We start from the raw sequence: 25,963 nt of genomic DNA, 5'->3' as shown, positions 1-25,963 counted from the left end.
GGTTGTTGACATCAACAAAGCTACATTTTAAAAATTGACTTTTTAACATGTAAGAATTTATGAATTTATGCTGAAATGACACTTTCAAAATGATCAAATGTGGCATTTTCTTTGAGTTAACAAATGAATGAGGTAAAGTCACTGTAGGCTACTGTAAAACTGTGTTGTTTACAATTGTTGATTTTGTTCAACTAAAACTAGGACATTGCCATGGTTAACTTTTGTTTTAATGTCACATGTTATTTGCGTAGATGCAAAAATACCGAAAGAAAAAAATTAAGTAACTATTATGATTTGCAGTTATATGTGTTTCATGCTTGACAGCTGTATTTGGCTCGCGACCCACTGGCACTTTTTCATTTTGGCCCTCAGAGACAAAAGGTTTGGGCACCCCTGCTTTAAACTATAAGGCTGTAGGGGCATGCATAAAGAATATTAAAATGAATAATAACAATATGCAAAGATGACAACAACTGACATAGAATAACAGCGGGATTATATTTACAGATGTGTAGGTGTATAAAGTGATAAAGTGATAGCAGCGGATCTAAGTGTGGACACGCCACACTGTGCAGTAGAGCAGATTACATCCATGAGTCTGGAACTCAGCTATTGGGTCTTGTTTTTGTTCATGAGTCTGATGGCGGAGGGGAAAAAACTGTGGCGGGATTTATGGATCTGGATAGACCGTAGCCTCCTGAGGGAGAGGGTGAGCAGCCCCTCAAAGAATCCTGCAACTGTAACCCAACTGTTCCAATAAGCTACGATATCCTTGCAACTACTGCCTAACATTTGTTAAATTTGCACATGCCGCTCTGCTGGTTCAGCCTCTCTCTCTCTGAAGCTGAAGGGTCTCAGCGAGGGCCGCTGCCTCTGTCTCCGCCCGCCTCACCCTCATCTCGGATCTGACTTTGCAGCGAGCGGCCTGCGCTCCTGCCACTCTCTGTCCACGTCTCATTTCTCTGCTAAACTGGACCCTAACTTGACGATAGGATTCTATGTGACAGATAAAGGGCTGTGTTTGAGCGACAGGTGCCTGTCTGCCCCGCTCTGCTGTGCCACAGCTGAACGGAGTCACAGCTCTATTTCCTTCAGCTTTATTAAACATGGCACAAATGTTATTAAGCTTTTTAAGGACAACCAACTAAATCATTTAGTTTATAACATTTGGACTGATGACAGTTCTTTTTCAAAAGGTTCCAGGGCGAATGCATTACTGAAGTGCAGATCGTAATATCAAATTTGACGAACTTGGGAGGAATGGAGAGCTACAAGTTGAAGGCCCAGCTCAAAAGTAACGTGACCAGTAGGGGGCAGCTCTTTTGAACCTTGTGCTTTATCTGCGGTGTTTGTAACGTCATGTCAAACCTTTGTCTTTGCAGAGCGCTCGGGCTTCACAGTCCGGCCTGTGGCGGGATACCTCTCTCCGCGGGACTTCCTGGCGGGTCTGGCCTTTCGCGTGTTTAACTGCACCCAGTACATACGGCACAGCACCGACCCGCTCTACACCCCAGAGCCGTGAGTCCCGTGTTCACATCAACCAGGCTGAGCTGCTCGAAACATTATCTCCACTGGGGACAGACAATGAATCATCACTCAAATCTATCATTTAATTCATCGCAAATCACAAAGAGCCTTTATTGTGGTAATATTGTATGTTATGTCCTTTTGTAACCCTGTCATTTTGCCCCCAATACAGCCCTGAAACGATCTTTAATGCAAACATTTAAACGAGAGTAACGTGCAATATCTAGTTCGCCACTAGGTGGCAGCGCACCATAAACCATTCTTCTTCTGCTGTTCATTGGCGTCCATCTTGACTTGAGCACATGAGCAAAAGCCAGAATAAAGTGAGCCACAGTAGAAATACATTTAAAGATTGAAATTCATTTAGAAAACGAAACACATCCTCGAGGTTGAACGATTTAGAAGCTTAGACGACACCTGTCATAAAACTAATTTATCTCGGTGAGTTTAAAACTACAATTCTGTGTTGATTAGCTTGAAGCTAAATTTGTGAAGTGACTTAGAAATGTACATTTCAACGTTACAGTGGATTAGAGTGGATAAAAACCAGTCTGGCTATCTACAGTAGCAGTGGATGTCAATAATCTGAGGACAAAGGTCAAAGGTCAGAGGTGAATGTCCTTCTGTGTGATTTCAGTGCTACTTCTTCACCATCGAGTTCGGATTGTGCAAACAGGACGGACAGCTGCGAGCCTACGGCGCCGGTCTGCTGTCGTCAATCGGAGAATTACGGGTAGAATTAACTCTGTGATATTTATTCAGATTATCTCAGCAGATTGGGAACTTTGAGGAGGTAAAGTGAGATTGCGTCTGATCCTGTGTCATGTTTTTTTCCCCCAGCATGCCCTGTCAGAGAAGGCGTGTGTGAAGACCTTTGACCCTAAGACCACGTGTTTCCAGGAGTGCATCATCACTGCATTTCAGGACGTTTACTTTGTGTCCGAAAGCTTCGAGGAGGCCAAGGAGAAGATGAGGTAAAACTACAACTGCTCCTGCTGCTGCTCTTACGCTTTTATAAGATCCTGCCCAGAGTTTCCCAGTCCCTATATAGTCCCTCTGTAGAAGAACCTCACAGTGATTGAGCTGGTCAGGATGCTCTCTATAGTCCCTGTAGAAGAACCTCACAGTGATGGAGCTGGTCAGGATGCTCTCTTTCGTCCCTCTGTAGAAGAACCTCACAGTGATGGAGCTAGTCAGGATGCTCTCTATAGTCCCTCTGTAGAAGAACCTCACAGTGATGGAGCTGGTCAGGATGCTCTCTATAGTCCCTCTGTAGAAGAACCACACAGTGATGGAGCTGGTCAGGATGCTCTCTATTGTCCCTCTGTAGAAGAACCACACAGTGATGGAGCTGGTCAGGATGCTCTCTATCATCCCTCTGTAGAAGTTGGACATAACGGAGGCTGGGACTCCGGCTCTCCTCAACTTGCGGAGAAAGTAGAGACGCTGATTACTTTTCTTGACCAGTGATGTAGTGTGCATGGTCCAGGAGAGCTTCTCTGTGATGTGCACACCCAGGAGCTTAGTGCTGGTCACCCTCTCCACTGCATAGTAGAAGATTGATCTGGACTTATGCGTGCCCATTACCTATTTAGGTAATAGGTAATAGACAGGCATAAACTTCCTGGGTTTGTCCCTGTTTCAGAGCGTGGTGTCCTGCACTGGTGAGCTCCTCTCCCTCCTCTTCCTCCTACAGCTCCCTCCGCTCCACAAGTCTTTCACCATCTCCTCGTTTGCCCCTTTTTTGTTTCCTGTAGCTCCTCGTGTGACGCCTCCTCTGTGCTGCAGGTGAGGGGGCTGTGTGTTTACCTTTAAAACGCTGCTTTCTTCAGGAACATTTTGGACTCTCAAAGTAAACAAACCCACCAAACCTCCACAAAAACACGGCAAAGAAGTACAAAAGTATCTAGAAAAACAATGTGGAACACAGAAACCACAATGCAGTTGTGCTGTACCAGGAGAGAGGGAGGTCTTGGACGGAATATTTGCTTTTTCTGTGGTAAAACACGGTGATATTGATGCGTACTTGACCTTTTAGTGACCCAGCGGTGGTATGGGTGGTCAGCATGGAGTCAAATTCAAGATTCAAGCTTTTTCATTTGTCAAACCATGTGAAAGGAGGGAGGGAGTTCAGGGATGGCCTTGTGTATGAAGCTGTTCTTCAGTTTCAGTTTTACCATGAAAGGATTATGCTTAGCAAGAGATGGAGAGGAAAGTTCACTTTTCATGCCCAGAAGTGCTTTACTGGCTGTTAAAGATATTTACAGATTTATGAGACAAAAATATATAGAAGAACACAGATATATTTTAAAATAACAGCACATACAGGGAAACATAATGTAAATCAACAATAAGAACAACTTATTGTAGGCACGAATAAAGAGTTGAGTTATTAGCTCAGCTTTGGGTTTACAAGTAAAAAACAAAAAAACAGAGTAAGCCTGAACAGGAAAGCATTTCCTGGATATTTAGGGTCTGAGGAGGAGCTTTTTGGGAACTGCTGCTAAGGTAGGGAAGGTTCAATGATTACTCAAAGATGCACGAGTCGGTCGAAATACAATTCGAGTTATGTGTTTTGATGAGAGAACAGCACTGTCACGTGGTAAAAAGCTCTAAAAAGTGAATTGAACATAGTCGCCTTTAAAGCCAGTTACCTCCATGCTTTGCTCCTCCCCTGCTGCTAATCGTCCTCTCCTGTCCGTCTGTCTGATTCTCAGGGAGTTTGCGAAGACGATCAAGCGCCCGTTCTCGGTCTACTACAACCCCTACACTCAGAGCGTGGACCTGCTCAAAGACACGCGCAGCATCGAGAACGTGGTCCAGGACCTGCGCAGCGACCTCACCACGGTCTGCGACGCCCTCGGGAAGATGAACACCTACATGGGAATCTAACCAACAACCTTCAGTGACATGCAGGACACCGGTCAGACGCTCAGGCATAACTCCTTCAAACGCTCTACTTTACACCTTTCACTCATAGTCATTTACGATTTGCAAACAGAATATGTTCTAGACCAGCCATTCCCAAAGTCCAGGATATTGTGGCCCCTTAAAGGAACAGGCCACCGTTTTTACATACTGAGATGTGTTGATGCGTACCTGTTGTTAGCATTTAGCCTCTCCTAGCACAGGTATAGCCCAAAACTGGGCTGAAGTTAGAAGCTACCAAGCTGTTCCACGGTTTCCCTATTTAAATACAGTTATGTGAGCCTTTACACGATCCAGGTCTAGTTACACAAAATTAAACGTGTGGATTTTCTAAGCGGATAAAAAGGGGCACTATATATACGCCTGTTATTACACCTTATAATACAGAACATATCTCACTATGTAATCTCTGTATGTAAAAACGGTGGCCTATGCCTTTAATGATCCAAAAATCCCCCCAATAATAATGTGGATCAACCCCTAGCTCTGACAGTAGGTAAATATTGGTTTAAAGTAGTGTATTTTAGCAAATAAATGTACATTTCCTTTCAAAATGTATATTTTTCAAACCTCCAGGACTTCTGGAACCACAGTTCTAGACCATAATTGTAACTCTGTGATCGGGGGCGGGGCATATAGCGGCTAAAGACAGTCTGTAACAACATATTTTATAATAAATAAAGTGAAGACATTGAATAACACATTAGTAACACAATAGTAACAATAACAGGGAAAGATCAGCCTCTTTCCCTAGATTAAGGTTAAGGTTAGTTTTAGGGTCAGGGGTCAGGAGAGATTTGGATTTGAATAATTGCAGAAAATTCCACTTGCCCAAACTCTAAGGTGGCAGGTACCGGGTTAAGACCGGTGAAAGCTGAAAATGCTGATTTTTATAATATATTACAACAGATTTAGCAATTCTAATGTTCAGGGGCAAAGTGTTCTATAATTGAATCTGCATTACTTCAAAATAATAACCACGCCGTCCAAGAAGTAACTTCCTGTTTCGATCCAGCACGCCAAAATAAAAGCACACAGCTCGTCTCATTGATTATTTCAGCTGGTACTTGCAACATTACGTAATTATATAATAAATACACACATTTTAAATGTTGTGTCTGTTAATAGTTAGGCAGAAAGAAAGTTGAACTAATGAACTGCTGAACTAGTGAATGAGATGATGCTTTTATTTTGGTGTGCTGGAACAAAACAGGAAGTCACTTCTTGGGCTGTGTTGTTATGATTTGAAGTTATGCACAGAGTCTATGTGGAAGCAGCTGTTGCCCAAACTTGTTTCTAGCTCTCACGCACGTCCACATGGCTCTCTTGAGTTATTCATGTGTGCGTTTGCGTCGGAGCTGAGGCAGAGACAGTGTCGACAAGTGAGACGGAGCCAAAACACTGTGCTGGTTTAGACTCTTTGTTCCTCATTTCCGATCGGTAAAAATGCGCTATAATAGACACCCAGATACACAGACACTGGGTTTACATTGTAGATCTATGGAGGCAAAAGAAATGAACTCTACAGCATCTACACTACCTGTACATATGTAATAAAGGATAAATGACAAACATATTGATTTTAACACTAAGGTTTTGTCTCTGTCAGCTTTAGTCACTGTCACAGTTCCGTGCTCAGGATGGGATTCTGTTTGCCCGATACTTGAAAGTGTACTTGAAGTGTAAACAAAATGTGTCAAATAATATAATAAAGTCTTTTTTGGTTGTGTCTTGTGCAGCATATGACGTCTGTTTATGTGTCATCTGCAAAAATATACAGTATTTGGAAACATGAAGGTGTTTTTGCATAGTTTGGAGAAAGTGTTTCCTCAGACTCGTGTACGTTTGCCACCAGCAGGATAGGTTTTCTGGTCAGTAATGAAAACCTTCAAAGCAATTGATCCTGGAGTGTCCAAGAGACCACTGTGATGGAAAGTAAAGGCGCCATGCTGACCACTCATACAGCCACTGGGTCACCATAAGGTCAAACACGCACAAATATTAACTTTTTTTTTTCGCACAAAAGTTGCATAATGCGCCTTTAATTCCCAAATATAACATCTTTAATGCCACATATTGAACAAATCCACGCATTAAAGGCACGATACCTGATTATCTTCTTTTTTATCTTCTGTCCTTTGAATCAGGACAGTAGTTTGGTGAATAGACTAGAGTAAAGCCTTTACTTACTGTCACTCTGGTTCTCTGAATGTGCTCTGTGTATAACGAGTTGGGCTCCTCACAGGCTAATTCTCAGTGGTCAGACCAGGCGTGCTCAAAGTGGGGCCCGGAACAATTATGTTGGCCCTCCAGAGAGTGACCCACATTTGCGCCACATCTGGTTAATGCTAACTCTTTCCCATTCTCAATGGCAAATATGGATGCAGTACACTTTTTGGCCACCAGCGACTAATTGGGGGCGCTGTTTCACTCCTTTCGCAAAGTTAAGGAAGCACTGTTCTGGTGTCTTGGTATTTGTCAGTCATAGAGCGTCGTAGCATCAACTTTCCCATTTTTCCAAATTTTATAGCAAAGGTCGTTGACATATATGACTTATAAAAGAATTTATGCTGAACTGACACTTTCAAATTGGTCTAAATGGCATTTTCTTTGACTTAAAGAAATGAATGAGGTAAAGTCACTGTTGGTTCTGCAGGTACAGGTGGCGTTGTTTACATTTTGCACTATATAGCTACAATAATTGATTTTGTTCTACTAAAACTAGGCTTTTGTAGCATGTTTTTTGCATAGATAGAATTAAAAGCAAATGTATACCTAAAAAGAAAATAAAGTAACTAGTATTTGCAGTTATGTGTTTCACGCTAACATCGCCGTGTTTGGCCCGAGACCCACAGACGCTTTTTCATTTTGGCCTCAGAGACAAAAAGTTTGGGCTCCCCTGGGTCAGACAGAAATAACCGTCAGCTGCAGGTGTCAGCTAGTTTTAAATCAGCGGTTCCCAAACAGTGGGTCAGTGACATAGATATAATATAATAAAGATTCAGCCCCATTCATTAGTTTAATGACTTTGACATAGAAACAGTTTTGTGTGTTAATTACATAATATCTTTATGTCATATGTATTCTTGATAAAATAAAAGATTGGATTTAATGGAACTGTATTTGTTTTTCACAGTTTCATTTACAACAGTGTCATTTCTCAGATCACACCATTTGTTTTACAAATAGAGTCATACGAGTAAATGTTTATTCATAAAATATAAACTCAACATATAAAAGATGAGGACATTGAGCTTTTCCAAACATTCAAATGTCAAACTCTGAATATATAACAATAACCAGCGTAGTAAAAATATGACACCCAGACCAGCATTGTCACATTTGAAGAGGTACAAATGAGGTCCAAAGCTACATGAGAACACTGTTCACCAAGTGTCTTTTGGACAACCCAGTTTCTACATAAAAACCCCAGGAACGCTTTTACAATATTGCATTACGTTACATCCTTACGTATTTTTTTTCAAAATTATATAAGTAATTGCTTAAATGAATCCAAAAAACATAGTAAGCCTGTAAGGCAATGTAACTTAGTAATACTAACTAGTATCTTCGGAATTTACTCAGAGCTTTTCTCTTAAAAGACTCCTACTGGGTCTGTGTGGTCTGTATCGCTATGTCATATCACTAAGTATCATGGGATTTGCAGCAATAATAAACTAATGGAGATTTTAAAGAGACTAGATGCAAGTTGGCCATTTTTATACTCACTACTGCCACCTCAGGTCTTACGCGTAACTGCAGGTTCTATATTAAGCTCGTGCATGACGGCAATTCGGACCCGAATGAACAACTTTTTGAGTGACAGGATTTTAGAGGCAGCTGTGGTGATTAAGTCTGAGCTCATTCTACACATTAGGACATGGCTGGAACATGTAGGGGGAGGAAAAAAACTTAATTTTAGCATTTTTAAACTCTCTATAGTCCCTTTAAGAACACTGGTACAACGAGACTAATACAGCGATGTGTGCAGAGACATCAGCTTATTTATGCATTATTCACAGCTTCCACATAAATATGCTGGAATTAGCACAAAAGCTAAATTGCATCCATTGTCCTAAGGCAGGTAGAAAAGAACAAATACACATAAAAGACATTATTAGTCAAGCAATAACACAGAAAAAGTCCAAGGAAAAGCATATGTCCATTAATGGGAGCATGACTGTTTGGATTTCAACCAATTTTTAAGGACCCCTTTAAATGCTAGGAAGGTCCCACAGTTTCGTATGTGCTCCGGCAAAGTATTCCATAGTGATGTGCCTCTGATGGACGGCACCGTGAACTGACTGAATTTAGTCCAGCGCCTTTGCACAAGGCAGTCTCCCCTGGTTAGTGCTCTGGTTCTGACTCCAATATTGTTTTTTCTACATATAAAATCCGTTAAGGGTGGAGGAGCCAGTCCATTTAGAACTTTAAAAATAAGGCAAGCATCCAGGAACTTCTGATAGCTCTCAAAATCTAAAATGTTATATTTGCACACAATATTACAGTAATGATAATGCAAGGGCTTCTTGTCTAAGGTTTTAAGCGTTTTCTTAAACAGAAACTTGAGTGGCTTTAAAGTGCTCTTTAAAGACGTATGGGACCAAGTCATGTGACAATAATTAATGTGGCTAAATATCATAGTGTGCATATAAACCTTTGCTGACTCTACCGTCAAGTAAGCCTTATATGTTTAAAGTTTGCCAAATTAAATGTAACATCATCTTGTTATTGTCTTAAATTATATTTAAATATCTGTACCACCCTAGTTGCTCTAGAGATATGTTCTTACCTGAGCTTAGACAAGTTGATCCGTACCTGTCTGGTCTTTGTGCCCGTGAAAGAGCGTGGTAGCTTCTAACTTCACCCCCGTTTGGAACTATAGGAATACACTGGGAGAGGCTCAATGCTAACAACATCTTTTTGCGTGACTGAGGGCGCGCACAAAGACCAGACAGGTACGCATCAACTCGCCTAAGCTTCGTAATATCATATCTCAGTATGTAAAAACGGTGGCCTGTTCCTTTAAATATTAGGGCAGCCTAGTCTTTAGACATTTGTAAGGCTTTGTTTACATGTTTGCGAAGGCTATTAACTTAAACTGAGTAGGACATTTTTATTGGTATTTGTTGTATTTGTTTTTGCATCTTTATTTGTGTATACTTTACAGCACTTTGGGCAGCAAAGTGCTGTAAAGTATGTATGTGAAATGGCTTTGAGTAAAATAAATGCGGTTCAGTTGCTCTACACAGAGTCGCTTGAATCTATGCCCAATAATACGACGCTCAATGGCAAAGGCGGAGGTGTTTATTTATTTTTGCAAAAAAGTATTTTCTTGCCAAATTCAGGCAAACGTTTGAAATTAATGGACATGTCATGAACACAGCAAAACAGTTACGTGCGTTACCACGGCAACACAGCTCCCCTTTCAAAATGTCTGCTGCTGTGAAGCTAACCACTGATTTTATTCATTTTAGACACAGAACAGGTGAGTAAATGTGAGAAATATATGTTAGTAATGTTTTATAAGGTTGTTTATTATCTTCTTAAGGATTAGTTTCATTTATTGTTGGTGTTAGTCATGATGAAGCTGAAGTTATAATCTCTCAGGAGCTAGCAGCTAATCGGCAGTTAGCTCAACAGGAGAGTAACTGTTTCTGTGGCAGCGAAAATATGAGAACGTAATGGTGCGTTCCAGGCAACTGGTAACTGGTAAATTTACCACTTCCCACTTGGAAAAATGCCTTGGAGCCGCTCGAACTGGTAATTACAACTTGTAGACTCGGAAACCTGTAGACTGCTACGAGTTCCTATACGAGATGAAGACAGTAATGGCGGCCCCCAGTGGAGCAGTACAGCTAGCGTTAAAACTGTAACAAAACCACTACATCAGTGATGTGAACGTTACTTTTGGTCACAGCTTTCAACATAACGTTATGTCGCATGTTTGTAATTAGATCTGGTTTGAAGAAACGTTCATATAACGTTAGCATCATATGAGCTAACTGTTGTAGCATTAGCAGTTTTGTTTACATATGACTTCAATCACCTGGAACGCACTGAAGTCGTAACTGGTAACTTTCAAGTGGGAAAAATACCAGTTACCAGTCGCCTGGAACGCACCATAACATTTATTTGTGCACTTTATAAGTCTACACTAAACTAATTAACAAAAATAACACAAATAAAAAACTTGTTATTTGCTTGTCTTTCCATATTTTAATTGGGTGAATGATTGAAAGTCTAGGCCCAGCTTTAGCTCGATTTGACAGGAGAGTAACATGTAAAAAATCAGCTGAAACCTCATTGTTTTCTCTGTTGTTTCTATTTAGGCTGAAGCGCATCTGTAAAAATGTGTGAAGGCCAAACGTTCAGAGCTTTTGTGAACGAGCGTCTGGCTATAGCGGCTGGAGAGATACGAGCGCTGTTTGAAAGGACTACGGCGGAGTGGGAGGAGGAACTACGTTGCTCCGAAGAGGAGAACACGAGGAAAAAGCGAATCCTGAACAAGATATTGAACCCGAGAGTCGTACTGGTCAGAGCGAGGGTCCAAACGCCCCCAACCAGTCCCGGCCTGAACCATGAAATCAGACAGACCCCGAGGATTAAAGAGGAGCCAGAGGAAGAGAGGATCAAACAGGAGGAAGAGGAGCTCCCAGTGTAGGCTCACACACTTTCAAACACGTCTAAGTCACATTATTGTTCAGTTTATTCATATTTAAATCCTTGTTCAGGTGTTTCCCAGAGTCCAGTGCTGTGTGCATGAAGAGAGAAGAGCCCTCCTCCCTTCGACAAAGACAAACTGAGTGCGGGAACATCAGCTCAGAGCCACATTTCCGCTCAGAGACGGAGGGACACACTGAGCACTCGTCTGACACTGACGATGATGATGAAGAAGACTGGGAACCTCCATTCAGACGCTCAGACGCACGGATGGAGACAGAGTCTGATGAAGAAAATCACAACCAGGTCCAGAGCAGAGACAGGAGCAGCAAAGTCTCCGCCCAAAACAAGCCTACACCTGAGACGAGTGCTCCAGTCGACAACGGAGAGACGTCCGGAGCTGATGGAGGAGAAGAGAAGAAGAAGCACCGCTGTCATGTGTGTAGCACGAGATTTAAAACAAAACAGACTTTAAAAATGCACAGTAGAACACACACAGGAGAGAAACCGTATCGTTGTTCAGTCTGTCAGAAAACATTCACCCAAAAAGGTACTCTCGATCAACACAGAAGAACACACACAGGAGAGAAACCGTATTGTTGTTCAGTCTGTCAGAAAACATTCGCCGTAAAAGGTAATCTCGATCAACACAGAAAAACACACACAGGAGAGAAACCGTATCGTTGTTCAGTCTGTCAGAAAACATTCACCCAAAAAGGTACTCTCGATCAACACAGAAGAACACACACAGGAGAGAAACCGTATCGTTGTTCAGTCTGTAGTAAAACATTTGCCTATACGCATGTTTTAAATAGACACAGACGAACACACACAGGAGAGAAACCGTATCGTTGTTCAGTCTGTCAGAAAACATTCACCCAAAAAGGTAATCTCGATAGACACAGAAGAACACACAAAAGGGAAGAAACCCCACAGCTGTCCCGTCTGTAAGAAGACGTTTACACAGCTCTCTCGCCTCAAACAGCATAATAAAACACACAGGAGAGAAATATTTGCCTTGAAATATAATCTGAAAACACACGACACAGACAAAAACACACAAAAAAAACACATGAACAGACACAGAGCTTCAAGACATTTCACCATCCAACATTTTCAATGATTTATTTCTGAAGTTGCCTGTTTGTCTCTTTTAAAAATGAAATCATTTTAAGATTGTTCAATATTTAGTTTTAACATGATTTACAAATGGAATTGGTTTGTTTTGTTATAATTAACGTCACAGAAGATCTATTATTGTTTTTAACCATTTAACATCATTAATATATCACAACCTTTAAAATGTGTGTTTTTCCTGTAAAGATTTTTAGCTTCATGAATGATTGTAAATAAGTTCAAGTTTTTAAATCGGAGATGTTGCAATGTGTAGAATCTAAGTGTATACAGTATAATATTCAAATCTGACTGTTTGACGATATATTTTTTTCTTTTTTCCAATAAAAAGGTTTTAAAACGTCATCTCATCTCTCTGTTATGTTATAAACAAAAACTACGATTTTCACACGAACAGAAACAATTTTCAAATCTTTCCATTGTTAGTTAAATTAAAAGAGTTGACCGCTGGGTCACTCATTGTCCATGTATAAAAAGAATTGCTTTCAGCCTGGATTTGAACATTGTCAAAGTTGAGGCCTGTCTCACATCCTCATGAAGACTGTTCCAGATTTTAGCTTTAGCCTGAGCGTGTTTAGTCCTGACTCTGGGAACCAACCAGGTTTCCGATGCCGATACCTGAATGACATTTTGCTGATACTGTATACTACAATATTTGCCATCTCGAACCAGAAAACACAACAACAATGTTTATTTTGTTCAATAAAGAACCATTCATTTTAAATATCTATCATTTATTTGAGTTGAAACATCCATGTCACTGTCCCTAAACCAAAGAGGTATCAAAACTCTAAAGATATATATTTCTATATAGGCAACTTTATTTTCTGATACTAGCTTTGTTTTTTATACCTGGTATCGTTTAACGCAGGCGTGGGGACTCTTTTTCATATCAAGGGCTATTTGTATAAAGTTCTCCAAGGGCCTTACAATTTAGCGACATACATTCTAGTGTTCATACAACACTGAGGTAGGACTGATCGTTTGGAGGATCATCATTTCTATGCACCCATGGCTGGAATTGTTTATCTTTGTTGAGGCGTCTGGCAGCTGGCAGTGATGATGAGGCTACTCTAAGCAGTGTTGATTTCATAGACTAAAATATAATATAAAAGATAATCATCATTTTAGTCAAAGTAATATTTTTGCCGACTAAAATTGGACTAAAACTAAATTCAAAGTTGCTTGTGAGACTAAAACAATGACTAAAATATCCAGATATTTTTGTCGACTAAAATATGACATAATAAAATGAAGAGACGAAAATCATTTTGACTGACAGTCTGAAAGAGCCTCATGCCATTTACATTTACAGCAAAAAGGAACTGCTCTGAGCTGTGTTCATGTGGGAGAAGCTCCATAAAGCAGTGGACCTGGATTAAATATGATTATGATAAACTTATAAATGAAAAGTCGACTGTTGGAAATGAGTGAGGAGATTTGTCTTGGCTTTAGTGTAGTTTTAATAACGGCTTTAGAGAGCAGCTTTACAACATGACAACATGTGAAGACCGGTAGGTGGAGCATGCGCAGTGGCAAGTACGGCATGAGATGTAGTACACACATAATATAAGAGCAATGATCTACATCGACTAAAGTGAAGGATTGAGGCGAGGCTTCGATCCAGCACAAACACAACTTTGCGCTGGTGCCTTCACTGGTAGCCTGAGGTCGTCGCTTCGGGAAAAAGTGGGACAGCACTGACTTCAACACTCGCTGAATTCCCTTCACTCCATCTGCTCTAAGGGCAAACTCACACTTGTCCATCTGCACCATTTCACAAACATTCATACATTCAGAATCAGAAGAGTTTTTATTGCCATTGTTTGAGACCAGGTTCACAAACTAGGATTTTTTTCTCAGATGTGCAACATAAAACATATAACACAGAATTGAAACTTTAAACCAGGGGTGCCCAAAGTGGGGCCAGAGGGTGACCTACTTTTGCGAGTGTATGCTTAATACCAACTCTCTCCCATTCATTCTGAATTGTAAATATGGATGCAGTACATGTTTTGGCCACCAGCGTTAAATTGGGGGCGCTGTTTCACTCCTTTCGCAAAGTTAAGGTTGTGGCGTCTTGGTATTTATCAATTGTTGCATCAACATTCCCAGTTTTCCAACTTTTATTGCAAAGGTTGTTGACATCAACAAAGCTACATGTTAAAAATTGACTTATAAAAGAATTTATGCTGAACTGACACTTTCAAAATGATCAAATGTGGCATTTTCTTTGACTTAACAAATGAATGAGGTAAAGTCACTCTAGGGTGCTGTAAAACTGTGTTGTTTACAATTATTGATTTTGTTCAACTAAAACTAGGACATTGCCATGGTTAACTTTTGTTTTAATGTTATATGCGTAGATGCAAAAATACCGAAAGAAAAAAATTAAGTAACTATTATGATTTGTAGTTATATGTGTTTCACGCTTGGAAGCTGTATTTGGCTCGCGACCCACTGGCACTTTTTCATTTTGGCCCTTGGAGACAAAATGTTTGGGCACCCCTGCTTTAAACTATAAGGCTGTAGGGGCATGCATAAAGAATATTCAAATGAATAATAACAATATGCAAAGATGACAACAACTGACATAGAATAACAGCGGGATTATATTTACAGATGTGTAGGTGTATAAAGTGATAAAGTGATAGCAGCGGATCTAAGTGTGGACACGCCACACTGTGCAGTAGAGCAGATTACATCCATGAGTCTGGAACTCAGCTATTGGGTCTTGTTTTTGTTCATGAGTCTGATGGCGGAGGGGAAAAAACTGTGGCGGGATTTATGGATCTGGATAGACCGTAGCCTCCTGAGGGAGAGGGTGAGCAGCCCCTCAAAGAATCCTGCAACTGTAACCCAACTGTTCCAATAAGCTACGATATCCTTGCAACTACTGCCTAACATTTGTTAAATTTGCACATGCCGCTCTGCTGGTTCAGCCTCTCTCTCTCTGAAGCTGAAGGGTCTCAGCGAGGGCCGCTGCCTCTGTCTCCGCCCGCCTCACCCTCATCTCGGATCTGACTGCAGCGAGCGGCCTGCGCTCCTGCCACTCTCTGTCCACGTCTCATTTCTCTGCTAAACTGGACCCTAACTTGACGATAGGATTCTATGTGACAGATAAAGGGCTGTGTTTGAGCGACAGGTGCCCGTCTGCCCCGCTCTGCTGTGCCACAGCTGAACGGAGTCACAGCTCTATTTCCTTCAGCTTTATTAAACATGGCACAAATGTTATTAAGCTTTTTAAGGACAACCAACTAAATCATTTATTTTATAACATTTGGACTGATGACAGTTCTTTTTCAAAAGGTTCCAAGGTGAATGCATTACTTAAGTGCAGATCGTAATATCAAATTTGACGAACTTGGGAGGAATGGAGAGCTACAAGTTGAAGGCCCAGCTCAAAAGTAACGTGACCAGTAGGGGGCAGCTCTTTTGAACCTTGTGCTTTATCTGCGGTGTTTGTAACGTCATGTCAAACCTTTGTCTTTGCAGAGCGCTCGGGCTTCACAGTCCGGCCTGTGGCGGGATACCTCTCTCCGCGGGACTTCCTGGCGGGTTTGGCCTTTCGCGTGTTTAACTGCACCCAGTACATACGGCACAGCACCGACCCGCTCTACACCCCAGAGCCGTGAGTCCCGTGTTCACATCAACCAGGCTGAGCTGCTCGAAACATTATCTCCACTGGGGACAGACAATGAATCATCACTGAATCTATCATTTAATTCATCGCAAATCACAAAGAGCCTTTATTGTGGTAATATTGTATGTTATGTCCTTTTGTAACCCTGTCATTTTGCCCCCCAATACAGCCCTGAAACGATCTTTAATGCAAACATTTAAACGAGAGTAAAGTGCAATATCTAGTTCGCCACTAGGTGGCAGCGCACCATAACCATTCTTCTTCTGCTGTTCACTGGCGTCCATCTTGACTTGAGCACATGAGCAAAAGCCAGAGTGAGCCACAGTAGAAATACATTTAAAGATTGAAATTCATTTAGAAAACGAAACACATCCTCGAGGTTGAACGATTTAAAAGCTTAGACGACACCTGTCATAAAACAAATTTATCTCGGTGAGTTTAAAACTACAATTCTGTGTTGATTAGCTTGAAGCTAAATTTGTGAAGTGACTTAGAAATGTACATTTCAACGTTACAATGGATTACAGTGGATAAAAACCAGTCTGGCTATCTACAGTAGCAGTGGATGTTACCACACTGTACTATATATATATATATATGTGTATGTATGTATGTATGTATGTGTACTATATATATATATATGTGTATGTATGTATTTGTACTATATATATGTGTATGTATGTATGTATGTGTACAATTTCTAACAATTTCTTAGAAAAGTTACTTAAGTGTGTGTCTTTGTATGAAATGTATGATGTATGTATGGTTTGGGTATGATCTATGTCGGTATAGCCTGTATGTCCTATTATGTTTAGTAAAAAATAAATAATAATTATAAACTGGGAAAAAAACTGTCTGAGTGAAAAGGTTTGAAAATGTATTTCAAGAATTGAGAAAAAAAAAGAGCTTTTCTCTGACTCAAAGGCAAAATGTCCCACTTTGGGTGTCAGGTGGTACAACCTGTAAATATCAGAAAGAAAAAAAATATTATTATACATTTTTTACATTTGTTTTAAAAGTAAATGTATACGCCCATGCTAACAAATGCTAAAGCTAATATAAGAGTCTACAAGAAATACATACATAACAGAATGCTAACACAATGCTACCTGCTAGCATTGTGCTAAGGCTAACGGCTAGCTAGCGCTTGCTACAGCTGCTGTTTTTTCGCTTCTACTGAACAATCTGCTGTGAGAAAATATCCATATGGGCCTCATTTACACTTGACTTTATTTATGTGACATAAATAAGTTCATGTTCACTCTTTTTAGCCATTTACTGGTGGAATATGGACTTATTTATCACACTTAAATAAAGAAAAAATGTCAGTTGTAGCTCGCGCTAGCTAACTGTTAGCATTAGCCCGATGCTAACATGTGGCATCAAGTTAGCATTCTCCGTTTTTTTATGTATTTATGGGCTGTTGAACCACTTTGCTCCTCTCCATGTCTTTGTATCTTTATTTAGTAGAAAACTATATTCATAATTCAGCGTTTGTTGAATAAGTTTTTGAATAATTAGAGAAAGTTTAGATTTTTCTCCAAATTGCTTTCCCCCTTAACCTCTTACCTCCCACCAGAACCGAGCACATTTTGTCCAGTTTGGCTTGACCCCAGTCCAAAAGCTTCTGGAAAAAAGCTGTGAAAATAGCAACAAAACTGAGACGAAAACAATGATGGAAATGTGACTAAGAGTGACCAAAAAGTGACGAAAAATTGATGAAAAAGTGGCAAAAATGTCACAAGAAATTGACAAAAAATGAACGAAAAAATGACCAAAAAAATGACAAAAATTTGATAAAAAATTGACAAAAAAATTACAAAAATGTGACAAAAAATTACAAAAAAATGATAAAAATTTGCCCAAAAAATGACCAAAAATTTTCCGAAAAATGAGAACAAAAAAAGACAAAAAAGCTACAAAAATGAGTCGAACACCCAACAAAAAAATGATGGAAAAAAAAATCTGATGACGTGAGGAAACACCATATATGGATGATTCCAGAGATGCCGTCAGTATCCGTCTGTATCTGTAGCAAAGGGTGAGCTGGTGTTGTTATTGTGGAGTTATCAGCGGTTCTGCGTTGATATTCGAACAGGCTTATGAATCACAAAAGTCACTTCCTGTCGATGTGTTTCTGGAAAAGGCTCTTGGCTCGTGTGTCATCCGTGGATTATCATGAAGTCCAGTTATACTTTACTGATCCCCGTGGAGAGATTTGTTCTCTGCATTTGACCCTGACTTCGCTGAGAGAAATGAAATGACTCCCGCTCCCCCCTCTAGGCTCGCTTTAGACCGGAGCCCGGACTGAGACTGGATTAACCCGGTGCTGGTTTGGATCGATAAGTGCCAGAGTGAAGGAGGAGGTCTATCAGTTTTCTCTGTCCTGGAGGGAGAGATGCTTTAAAGCAACAGTTTAGAGTCTGTAATGATCCAAAACCTGTCACTGCTTTGAAATCACTATTTTGTTTTTAAAATCTATAGTTCTGGGAAGTTTGGATAAGTTTGCATCCATGTTAACCTCTGAACACCCGCCTGAACCGATTTCAATATAACACTGGCCTATACTGGCTGTGATGTTGAGGTTTGGGTAAAGCTGAACTGGAGAAAAAGCACTCTGTGAAGGTGGGGGTAAGAGGTGCAGTTACACGTAAGACCTGAGGTGGCGGTAGTGAGTATAAAGTGACCAACTCCCATCTAGTGGCTTTAACTCCTTAACTCCCACCTGAGAGCATTTTCTCTAGTTCAGCTTTACCCAAATCCTGTAGGCCAGTGTAACACCTCATTTGAAAGCTAAGATCTACAAAACCCATCTAAATGGATCTTGTTCCTCAAGTCATCAGATTTTTTTCCATCTTTTTTTTTGGGGGGGGGGGTATTCAACTCATTTTTGTAACTTTTTTGTCATTTTTTTGTCATTTTGTTATTTTTTTTTGTCTTTTATTGTCATTTTTTGTCACTTTTTTAAAATCACTTTTTGTCTTTTTTGTCATTTTTTTGTCACATTTTTTGTCACATTTTTTGTCATTTTTTTGTCATTTTTTGTCACATTTTTTGTCACATTTTCTTGTCACATTTTTTGTCATTTTTTTTCCGTCACATTTTTGTCATTTTTTTTGTCAAAGTTTTCTCACTTTTTTTGCCACATCGTCATTGTTTTCGTTCTGTCTCTATTTTCACAGCTTTTTTCCAGATGCTTTTGGATTGGGGTAAAGTCAAACTGGAGAAAATGTGCTCGGTTCAAGTGGGAGTTAAGGGGTTAAAGGCGCATTATGCAACTTTTAATGCTAAAAATAGAGTGGTCAGCATGGCGCCTTTACTTTCCATCACAGTGGTCTCTACAAAGCTCCAGGATCAGTTGTGTTTAGGTTTTCTGGTGAGAGGGTCCGTCAGCAGAGAACACCTTTCAAACGATTGAAAAAAAGAGGTTGTAGTAAGTTGCTGGTATAATAATTGATAACTAGAGTGAAAACTGTAGATGCGATTAAAACGTAATATCCATAAATTGATATATTTCAATTTCAAAATAAAGGTCCACACCTGAAAAATAAAAGTTTCAACTTGAATCTAGTGACTTTAACTCCTTAACTCCCGCCTGAACCGAGAGCATTTTCTCCAGTTCAGCTTTACCCAAATCCTGTAGGCCAGTGTAACACCTCATTTGAAAGCTAAGATCTACAAAACTCATCTAAATGGATCTTGTTCCTCACGTCATCAGATTTTTTTTCCATCTTTTTTTTGGGGGGTATTCAACTCATTTTTGTAACTTTTTTGTCTTTTTTTTTGGGTAACTTTTTGTCATTTTTTGTTATTTTTTTTGTCTTTTTTTGTCTTTTTTTTTTGCCATTTTTTGTCACATTTTTTGTCATTTTTTGTCTTTTTTTTGTCACATTTTTTGTCATGTTTTGTAATTTTTTTTAACTAGAGTGAAAACTGTAGATGCGATTAAAAAGTAATATCCATAAATTGATATATTTCCATTTCAAAATAAAGGTCCACACCTGAAAAATAAAAGTTTCAGGGCAAACTTTCAGAAACATAATTTCAAACCATTCACATGGTTTGACAAATAAAAAATCTTGAAAGTTCCACTGAGATTAAGAATCTCTTTTTCAGGGGAGTCCTGGCACCAGAGGGGACTCTATTGTACATGTTTTTAGTGGCAGAAGATGCATGCTAGCTGAGATGCATGAGCGCTAACCGCTGCGCCACTGTGCTGCCCAAGACACAGACGTGAAAAATAAAGGTTGTTCTGGTATAATAATTCATATTTTGTGCCAATTTGGTGCCACTACAGTGAAAAATGTAGAAGCTATCAAAGAGAAGTATCCATGAATTGTCATATTTTGACATACATTTCAAAATAAATGTCCAGATCCAAAAATATAAAGGTTGTAGTAAGTTGATCATTGATAATTGGTGCCATTCATTGTCACTACTGTGAAAACTGTGGAAACTATTGCAGATTAATATCCATGAATGGTCATAATATTTGGGCATGGATTTCAAAATAAAGGTCCAGACCTGAAAAGTAAAGGTTGTAGAAAGTTGATGATTGATTACTGGGAATCATCCCATCAACACTTGTATTACCACCAGAGGGATGATTTATTAAGGTAAACAAGTTGCTTAGTGCTGCTTTAAAATGTGAAACTAATTGATGATATTGACTCGTTACCTGCAAAGTGACACATGTTCAGCCTTTATTTGTTATAATTTTGATGATTTTGGCTTACAGTCCATTTTCAAATGATTCTAATTGATGAGATTTTTAATTTGGGGTTTTTACAAGCTGAGCCATAATAATCAAAACGCTATACATCTCTCACATTGCATGTAATGAGTCGATCATATATTAGTTTCACAGTTTAAGTTGAATAACATAACGATATTCTTATTTTGCAAGTTTCACCTGCATCTGTCCGAGAATCTGACCATTATTATTTGTTTATTGGTTTATTTGGTCAGCTTTTCTGCCCAACATTTCTTTATTAACATTACTGCTTTACTGAAATTTAATGATCATTATGCAACTGATGTCATCCATCTAAATAAGTCATATTTTCAAAAGCATTAGAACTTGTCACGTGCACTTTAACAGCTGTGAGGCGGAGTGAGGGAGAAAGAACAGCAGGGGGCGACAAAGGACAGAGGAAAACTAAAAAGAAAGAGCTCAGAGGCTGTTCAAAGACATCAGTTTGATTTAACCTCTTACCACCCGCCTGAACCAAATGCATTCTGTCCTCTTTGGCCATTATATAGGCCTGTGTAACACCTCATTTGAAAGCTAAGACCCACAAAACTGATCGCGTTTGTTGCTGTGTTGTGTCACCTTTTTTTTTTTTATTATTATTATTTTTTTGGTCACATTTTTGTTGAGTTTTTGTCACTTTTTGGTTGAGTTTTTGTCACATTTTTGTTGAGTTTTTGTCACATTTTTGTTGAGTTTTTGTCACATTTTTGTTGAATTTTAGTCACATTTTTGTTGAATTTTTGTCACATTTTTGTTGAGTTTTTGTCACACTTTTTTTGGTTGAATTTTTGTCACATTTTTGTTGAATTTTTGTCACTTTTTGGTTGAATTTTTGTCACATTTTTGTTGATTTTTTGTCACTTTTTGGTTGAATTTTTGTCACATTTTTGTTGATTTTTTGTCACTTTTTGGTTGAATTTTTGTCACATTTTTGTTGAATTTTTGTCACTTTTTGGTTGAATTTTTGTCACATTTTTTTTGAGTTTTTGTCACATTTTTGTTGAATTTTTGTCACATTTTTCTTGAGTTTTTGTCACATTTTTGTTGAATTTTTGTCACTTTTTGGTTGAATTCTTGTCACATTTTTGTTGAATTTTTGTCACTTTTTGGTTGAATTTTTGTCACATTTTTGTTGATTTTTTTGTCACATTTTTGTTGATTTTTTATCACATTTTTGTTTATTTTTTTGTCACTTTTTGGTTGAATTTTTGTCACATTTTTGTAGATTTTTTTGTCACATTTTTGTTGATTTTTTGTCACATTTTTGTTGAATTTTTGTCACTTTTTGGTTTAATTTTTGTCACATTTTTGTCACTTTTTGGTTTAATTTTTTGTCACATTTTTGTTGATTTTTGTCACTTTTTGTTTGAATTTTTGTCACTTTTTGGTTTAATTTTTTGTCACTTTTTGTTTGAATTTTTGTCACATTTTGTTTGAATTTTTGTCACATTTTTGTTGAATTTTTGTCACATTTTTGTTGAATTTTTGTTGAATTTTTGTTGAATTTTTGTTGAATTTTTGTCACTTTTTGTTTGAATTTTTGTCACATTTTTGTTGAATTTTTGTCACTTTTTGGTTTAATTTTTTGTCACATTTTTGTTGATTTTTGTCACTTTTTGTTGGAATTTTTGTCACTTTTTGGTTGAATTTTTTGTCACTTTTTGGTTGAATTTTTTGTCACTTTTTGGTTGAATTTTTTGTCACATTTTTGTTGAATTTTTGTTGAATTTTTGTTGAATTTTTGTCACTTTTTGTTTGAATTTTTGTCACATTTTTGTTGAATTTTTGTCACTTTTTGGTTTAATTTTTTGTCACATTTTTGTTGATTTTTGTCACTTTTTGTTGGAATTTTTGTCACTTTTTGGTTTAATTTTTTGTCACTTTTTGGTTGAATTTTTGTCACATTTTTGTTGAATTTTTGTCCCTTTTTTGTTGAATTTTTGTCACTTTTTGGTTGAATTTTTTGTCACATTTTTGTTGAATTTTTGTCACTTTTTGGTTTAATTTTTTGTCACATTTTTGTTGATTTTTGTCACTTTTTGGTTTAATTTTTGTCACATTTTTGTTGATTTTTTGTCACTTTTTGGTTTAATTTTTGTCACATTTTTGTTGATTTTTTGTCACTTTTTGGTTGAATTTTTGTCACATTTTTGTTGAGTTTTTTGTCACATTTTTGTTGATTTTTTGTCACATTTTTGTTGATTTATTGTCACATTTTTGTTGAGTTTTTGTCTCTTTTTTGTTGCTTTTACATCCTTGTTTTCTTCTAATTTTGTGTGGCTGTTTTGGTGCTTTTTTTCCCAAGAAGCTTTTTGATTAGGGTAAAGCCTAACTGGAGAAAATGGGATCCGTTCAGGTGGGAGTTAAGAGGTTAAGACTTAATGTAATCCTGTTTAGCCGAGGTCTATTTCTCATTTTCAGGCCAAAAACTGCTTTAGTGAAGTCCAAGTGCAGCTGTAACTCTCTCTCTTTGTTTTTTTTTAAACTTCTGCCGCCTGTGGTCTAGAAATGTATCAACCGATCAAATCCATTTTCCTATTCCTCCGTGTGTGTTCCACCTGTCTGCCTGGCCCCGCTCCTTCAGTCTGCAGCTGTTGTTTTACCGGAGAGTTGTTGCCTGGCAGACGGTGGCGAACTCCCGCGGGAAACTCCGGGGGGAAAAACGGAGAAAAAACAAACCCACAAATCCAATTTAGGCTGATATTTACTGGGAGAGAGAGTGTGGGCCTGTGGATTATGATGTCATTATTACATATCGAGCCAGAAACTAAAACCTCTTACCTCTAACCCAGTACGTTTTCTCCAGCTTTACCCAAATCTGAAAGCTTATTACAGCCTGTAGGCCTGAGGAATGTCTCATTTGAAAGCCTGACCTACAAGACTGATATAAAGCTCTTTTTCATTTTGTTTTCACATTTTGGTCGTTTTTTATTGCTTTTTGGTTTATCACAATTTCCTTGGTTTTTGTTGCATTTTTGCGAATTTTTTGTGACTTTTTTGTGACTTTTTTGCCATTATTTTTCCCTTCTTTGTTGCATTTTTGCTAATTTTTTTGAGACTTTCTTGACACATTTTTGTCACATTTCTTTTTCACTGTTTTGTCGCATTTTTGACAATTTTTTTGTGACTTTCTTGTCACATTTTTACCCAATTTTTGCCCAATTTTTTGTCGCATTTTTGCAATTTTTTTGTGACTTTTTTGACATTTTTTTTCACTTTTTTGTCGCATTTTTGCAATTGTTTTTTTCTTCACATTTTTGGCATATTTTTGCCAAATTTTTGTGACTTTTTTTTCACTTTTTTGTCGATTTTTTGACAAATTGTTTTCACTTCTTTGTCGCATTTGTGACATTTTTTTGTGACTTTCTTGTCACATTTTTACCAAATGGTTGCCCAAATTTTTGTCACATTTTTGCAAATTTTTAGTTTAGTTTTTTACTTTTTTGTCGCATTTGCCAATTTTTTGTCGTTTTTTTGCCAAATTTTTGTTGAATTTTTGCCAAATTTGTGTCACTTTTTTATTGCATTTTTGCTACATTTTTTTTCACTTTTTTTCCACTTTTTCACATTTTTGTTAATTTTTTGTCGCCTTTTGGTCAAATTTGTGTTGAATTTTAGCCAATTATTTTGTCACTTTTTGCCAAAGTTTTGAGACTTTTTTTGTCACACTTTTTCCACATTTTTTCCCACATTTTTTCCCCCAACTTTTCATTTGACTTAAACATGTCAAGAAAAAAAAAGCTACAGCAAACAAAAAGGACGTGACAATCATAACGAGGGAGACGTTAGATGAGTTCTGCAGGTCTTAGCTTTCAAATGAGGCTTTACACTGGCCTATAGGCTCCAGTCGAGACCCTTTAAGATTTGGGTAAAGCCGAAGTGGAGAAAATGCCCTCGGTTAAAGTGGGGGTTAAGGGGTAATGACGTCCCTAATGAAAGCGTAACCATGGAGGGCGCGCGGGAATCCTCACATTTTCACGCACAAACGTAGACGGTGCAGAAACCTCCACCTGTTCCTTTCGGTGGACCCTGTTTGCGTATTCTTTTGTTGTTCTTTGACATCATATCATCGTGGACTCCTCCTCCTCCTCCTCCTCCTCTTCACTCCCTCCGCGTTGACGCGCCCCTCTCTCTCCTCGCAGTCCGCTTTGGGTGCGCTCTGAGCGGCTTGTCTCCTCCGCTCTCCTCGCTCCATCATCTCTTCCCCAAAAGACGGACCGACTCCCACCGGGGCAGGGCGTGTCTCCTCCGGGAGTCTGTCACCCCCACCCCCCCACCCCGTTTACAGCTTCTACCTCCACCCCCTGCTGTTCTCTGGTTTACTGCAGTTTTATCGCTTTCTGGGACTGTACTTGTTCATCCACCGAGGAGCGCGGGCGGCACGAGCCGGGGAAGAAGAGTTTGCAGCGCCGGGGGCGACTCCACGAGGCAGGTCCCAAGGTAAGATGGCATTTTCCTCAACGCAAAGCACTTGTTTTTTCCTTTTGAAGACCGAATTCTCCAAACTGCAACGGCAAAAGAACACGTGTTTGCACTTTGCGTCATGTTTGAGGCAGAGAGAAATCGTAATCGTTTGTGAAGTGTGCGCAAACCATGGATTGTGCTTGGACTTCAATGTTGTTTTGGAGAAAGTAGTTTCCTCAGTGAGAGAAGCTTGTTGCAGTTAATGGTATTTAGTGTCTTTATTATGGGGCAGTGGTTCCCAAAGTGGGGGTCGTAAGATGATTTTAAGCAGGGGCGGACTGGGACTTAAAAACAGCCCTGGACTCTGATCAGCCCGGCCCAAATGAGCGTAATTGTGCACTTCCACAAATGCATATTTTAACCTCTTACCACCCGCCTTAACCGAGTGCATTTTCCCCAGGTCGACTTTTTATTTTTTTTGATTGGTATCATCAGCAAAAAGAACTGGAAAGGTGGTCATAGAAACAGAAGCAAAATCATTAATATAAATAATAAATAATACTGGTCCCAAAATTGAACCTTGTGGTGCACCATGCTCCACGGAATTCCTTTTAGATTCACTTTTTTTTTTGTACTGGGCTTTACCCAAATCTAAAAGCTTCTCGACTGGAGAAGCAACAATGTAACGCCTCATTTGAAAGCTAAGACCTACAAAAGTGATTTTAAACTTTTTGTCACGTCATTTTTGTCATATTTTTGTTGTTTTTTTCATTATTTTTTCTGTCATTTTTTGTTGTGTTTTTCTCACGTTTTGGTAGGTTTTTTTGTCCGTGTTTTTCTCATATTTTTGTTGCCTTTTCATCACATTTTTTGTCACTTTTTTGTCGCTTTTCCAGCACATTTTTGTTTTG

The 25,963-nt window shown here is 38.8% G+C and overlaps 1 protein-coding gene across 1 annotated transcript; it reads left to right on the top strand.

Annotated features, from left to right (window-relative positions):
• Window positions 1-1,260: 1,260 nt before the first annotated feature.
• Window positions 1,261-4,611, top strand: LOC306965113 (tryptophan 5-hydroxylase 2-like; the record flags this gene model as incomplete). The annotated part of the gene is made up of 5 exons (XM_079559356.1): window positions 1,261-1,294; window positions 1,383-1,518; window positions 2,158-2,260; window positions 2,368-2,501; window positions 4,245-4,611. The coding sequence occupies 5 exons, from the start codon at window positions 1,261-1,263 to the stop codon at window positions 4,417-4,419; spliced, it is 582 nt and encodes a 193-aa protein (XP_079415482.1). The 3' UTR covers window positions 4,420-4,611.
• Window positions 4,612-25,963: the final 21,352 nt, after the last annotated feature.

The sequence above is a fragment of the Gobius niger genome (genome assembly GCF_951799975.1).
Source record: "Gobius niger genome assembly, chromosome: 7".
Taxonomy (NCBI): Eukaryota; Metazoa; Chordata; class Actinopteri; order Gobiiformes; family Gobiidae; genus Gobius; species Gobius niger.
The sequence above is the reverse complement of the archived record's forward strand: the minus strand, read 5'-3'. Positions and strand labels throughout refer to the sequence as shown.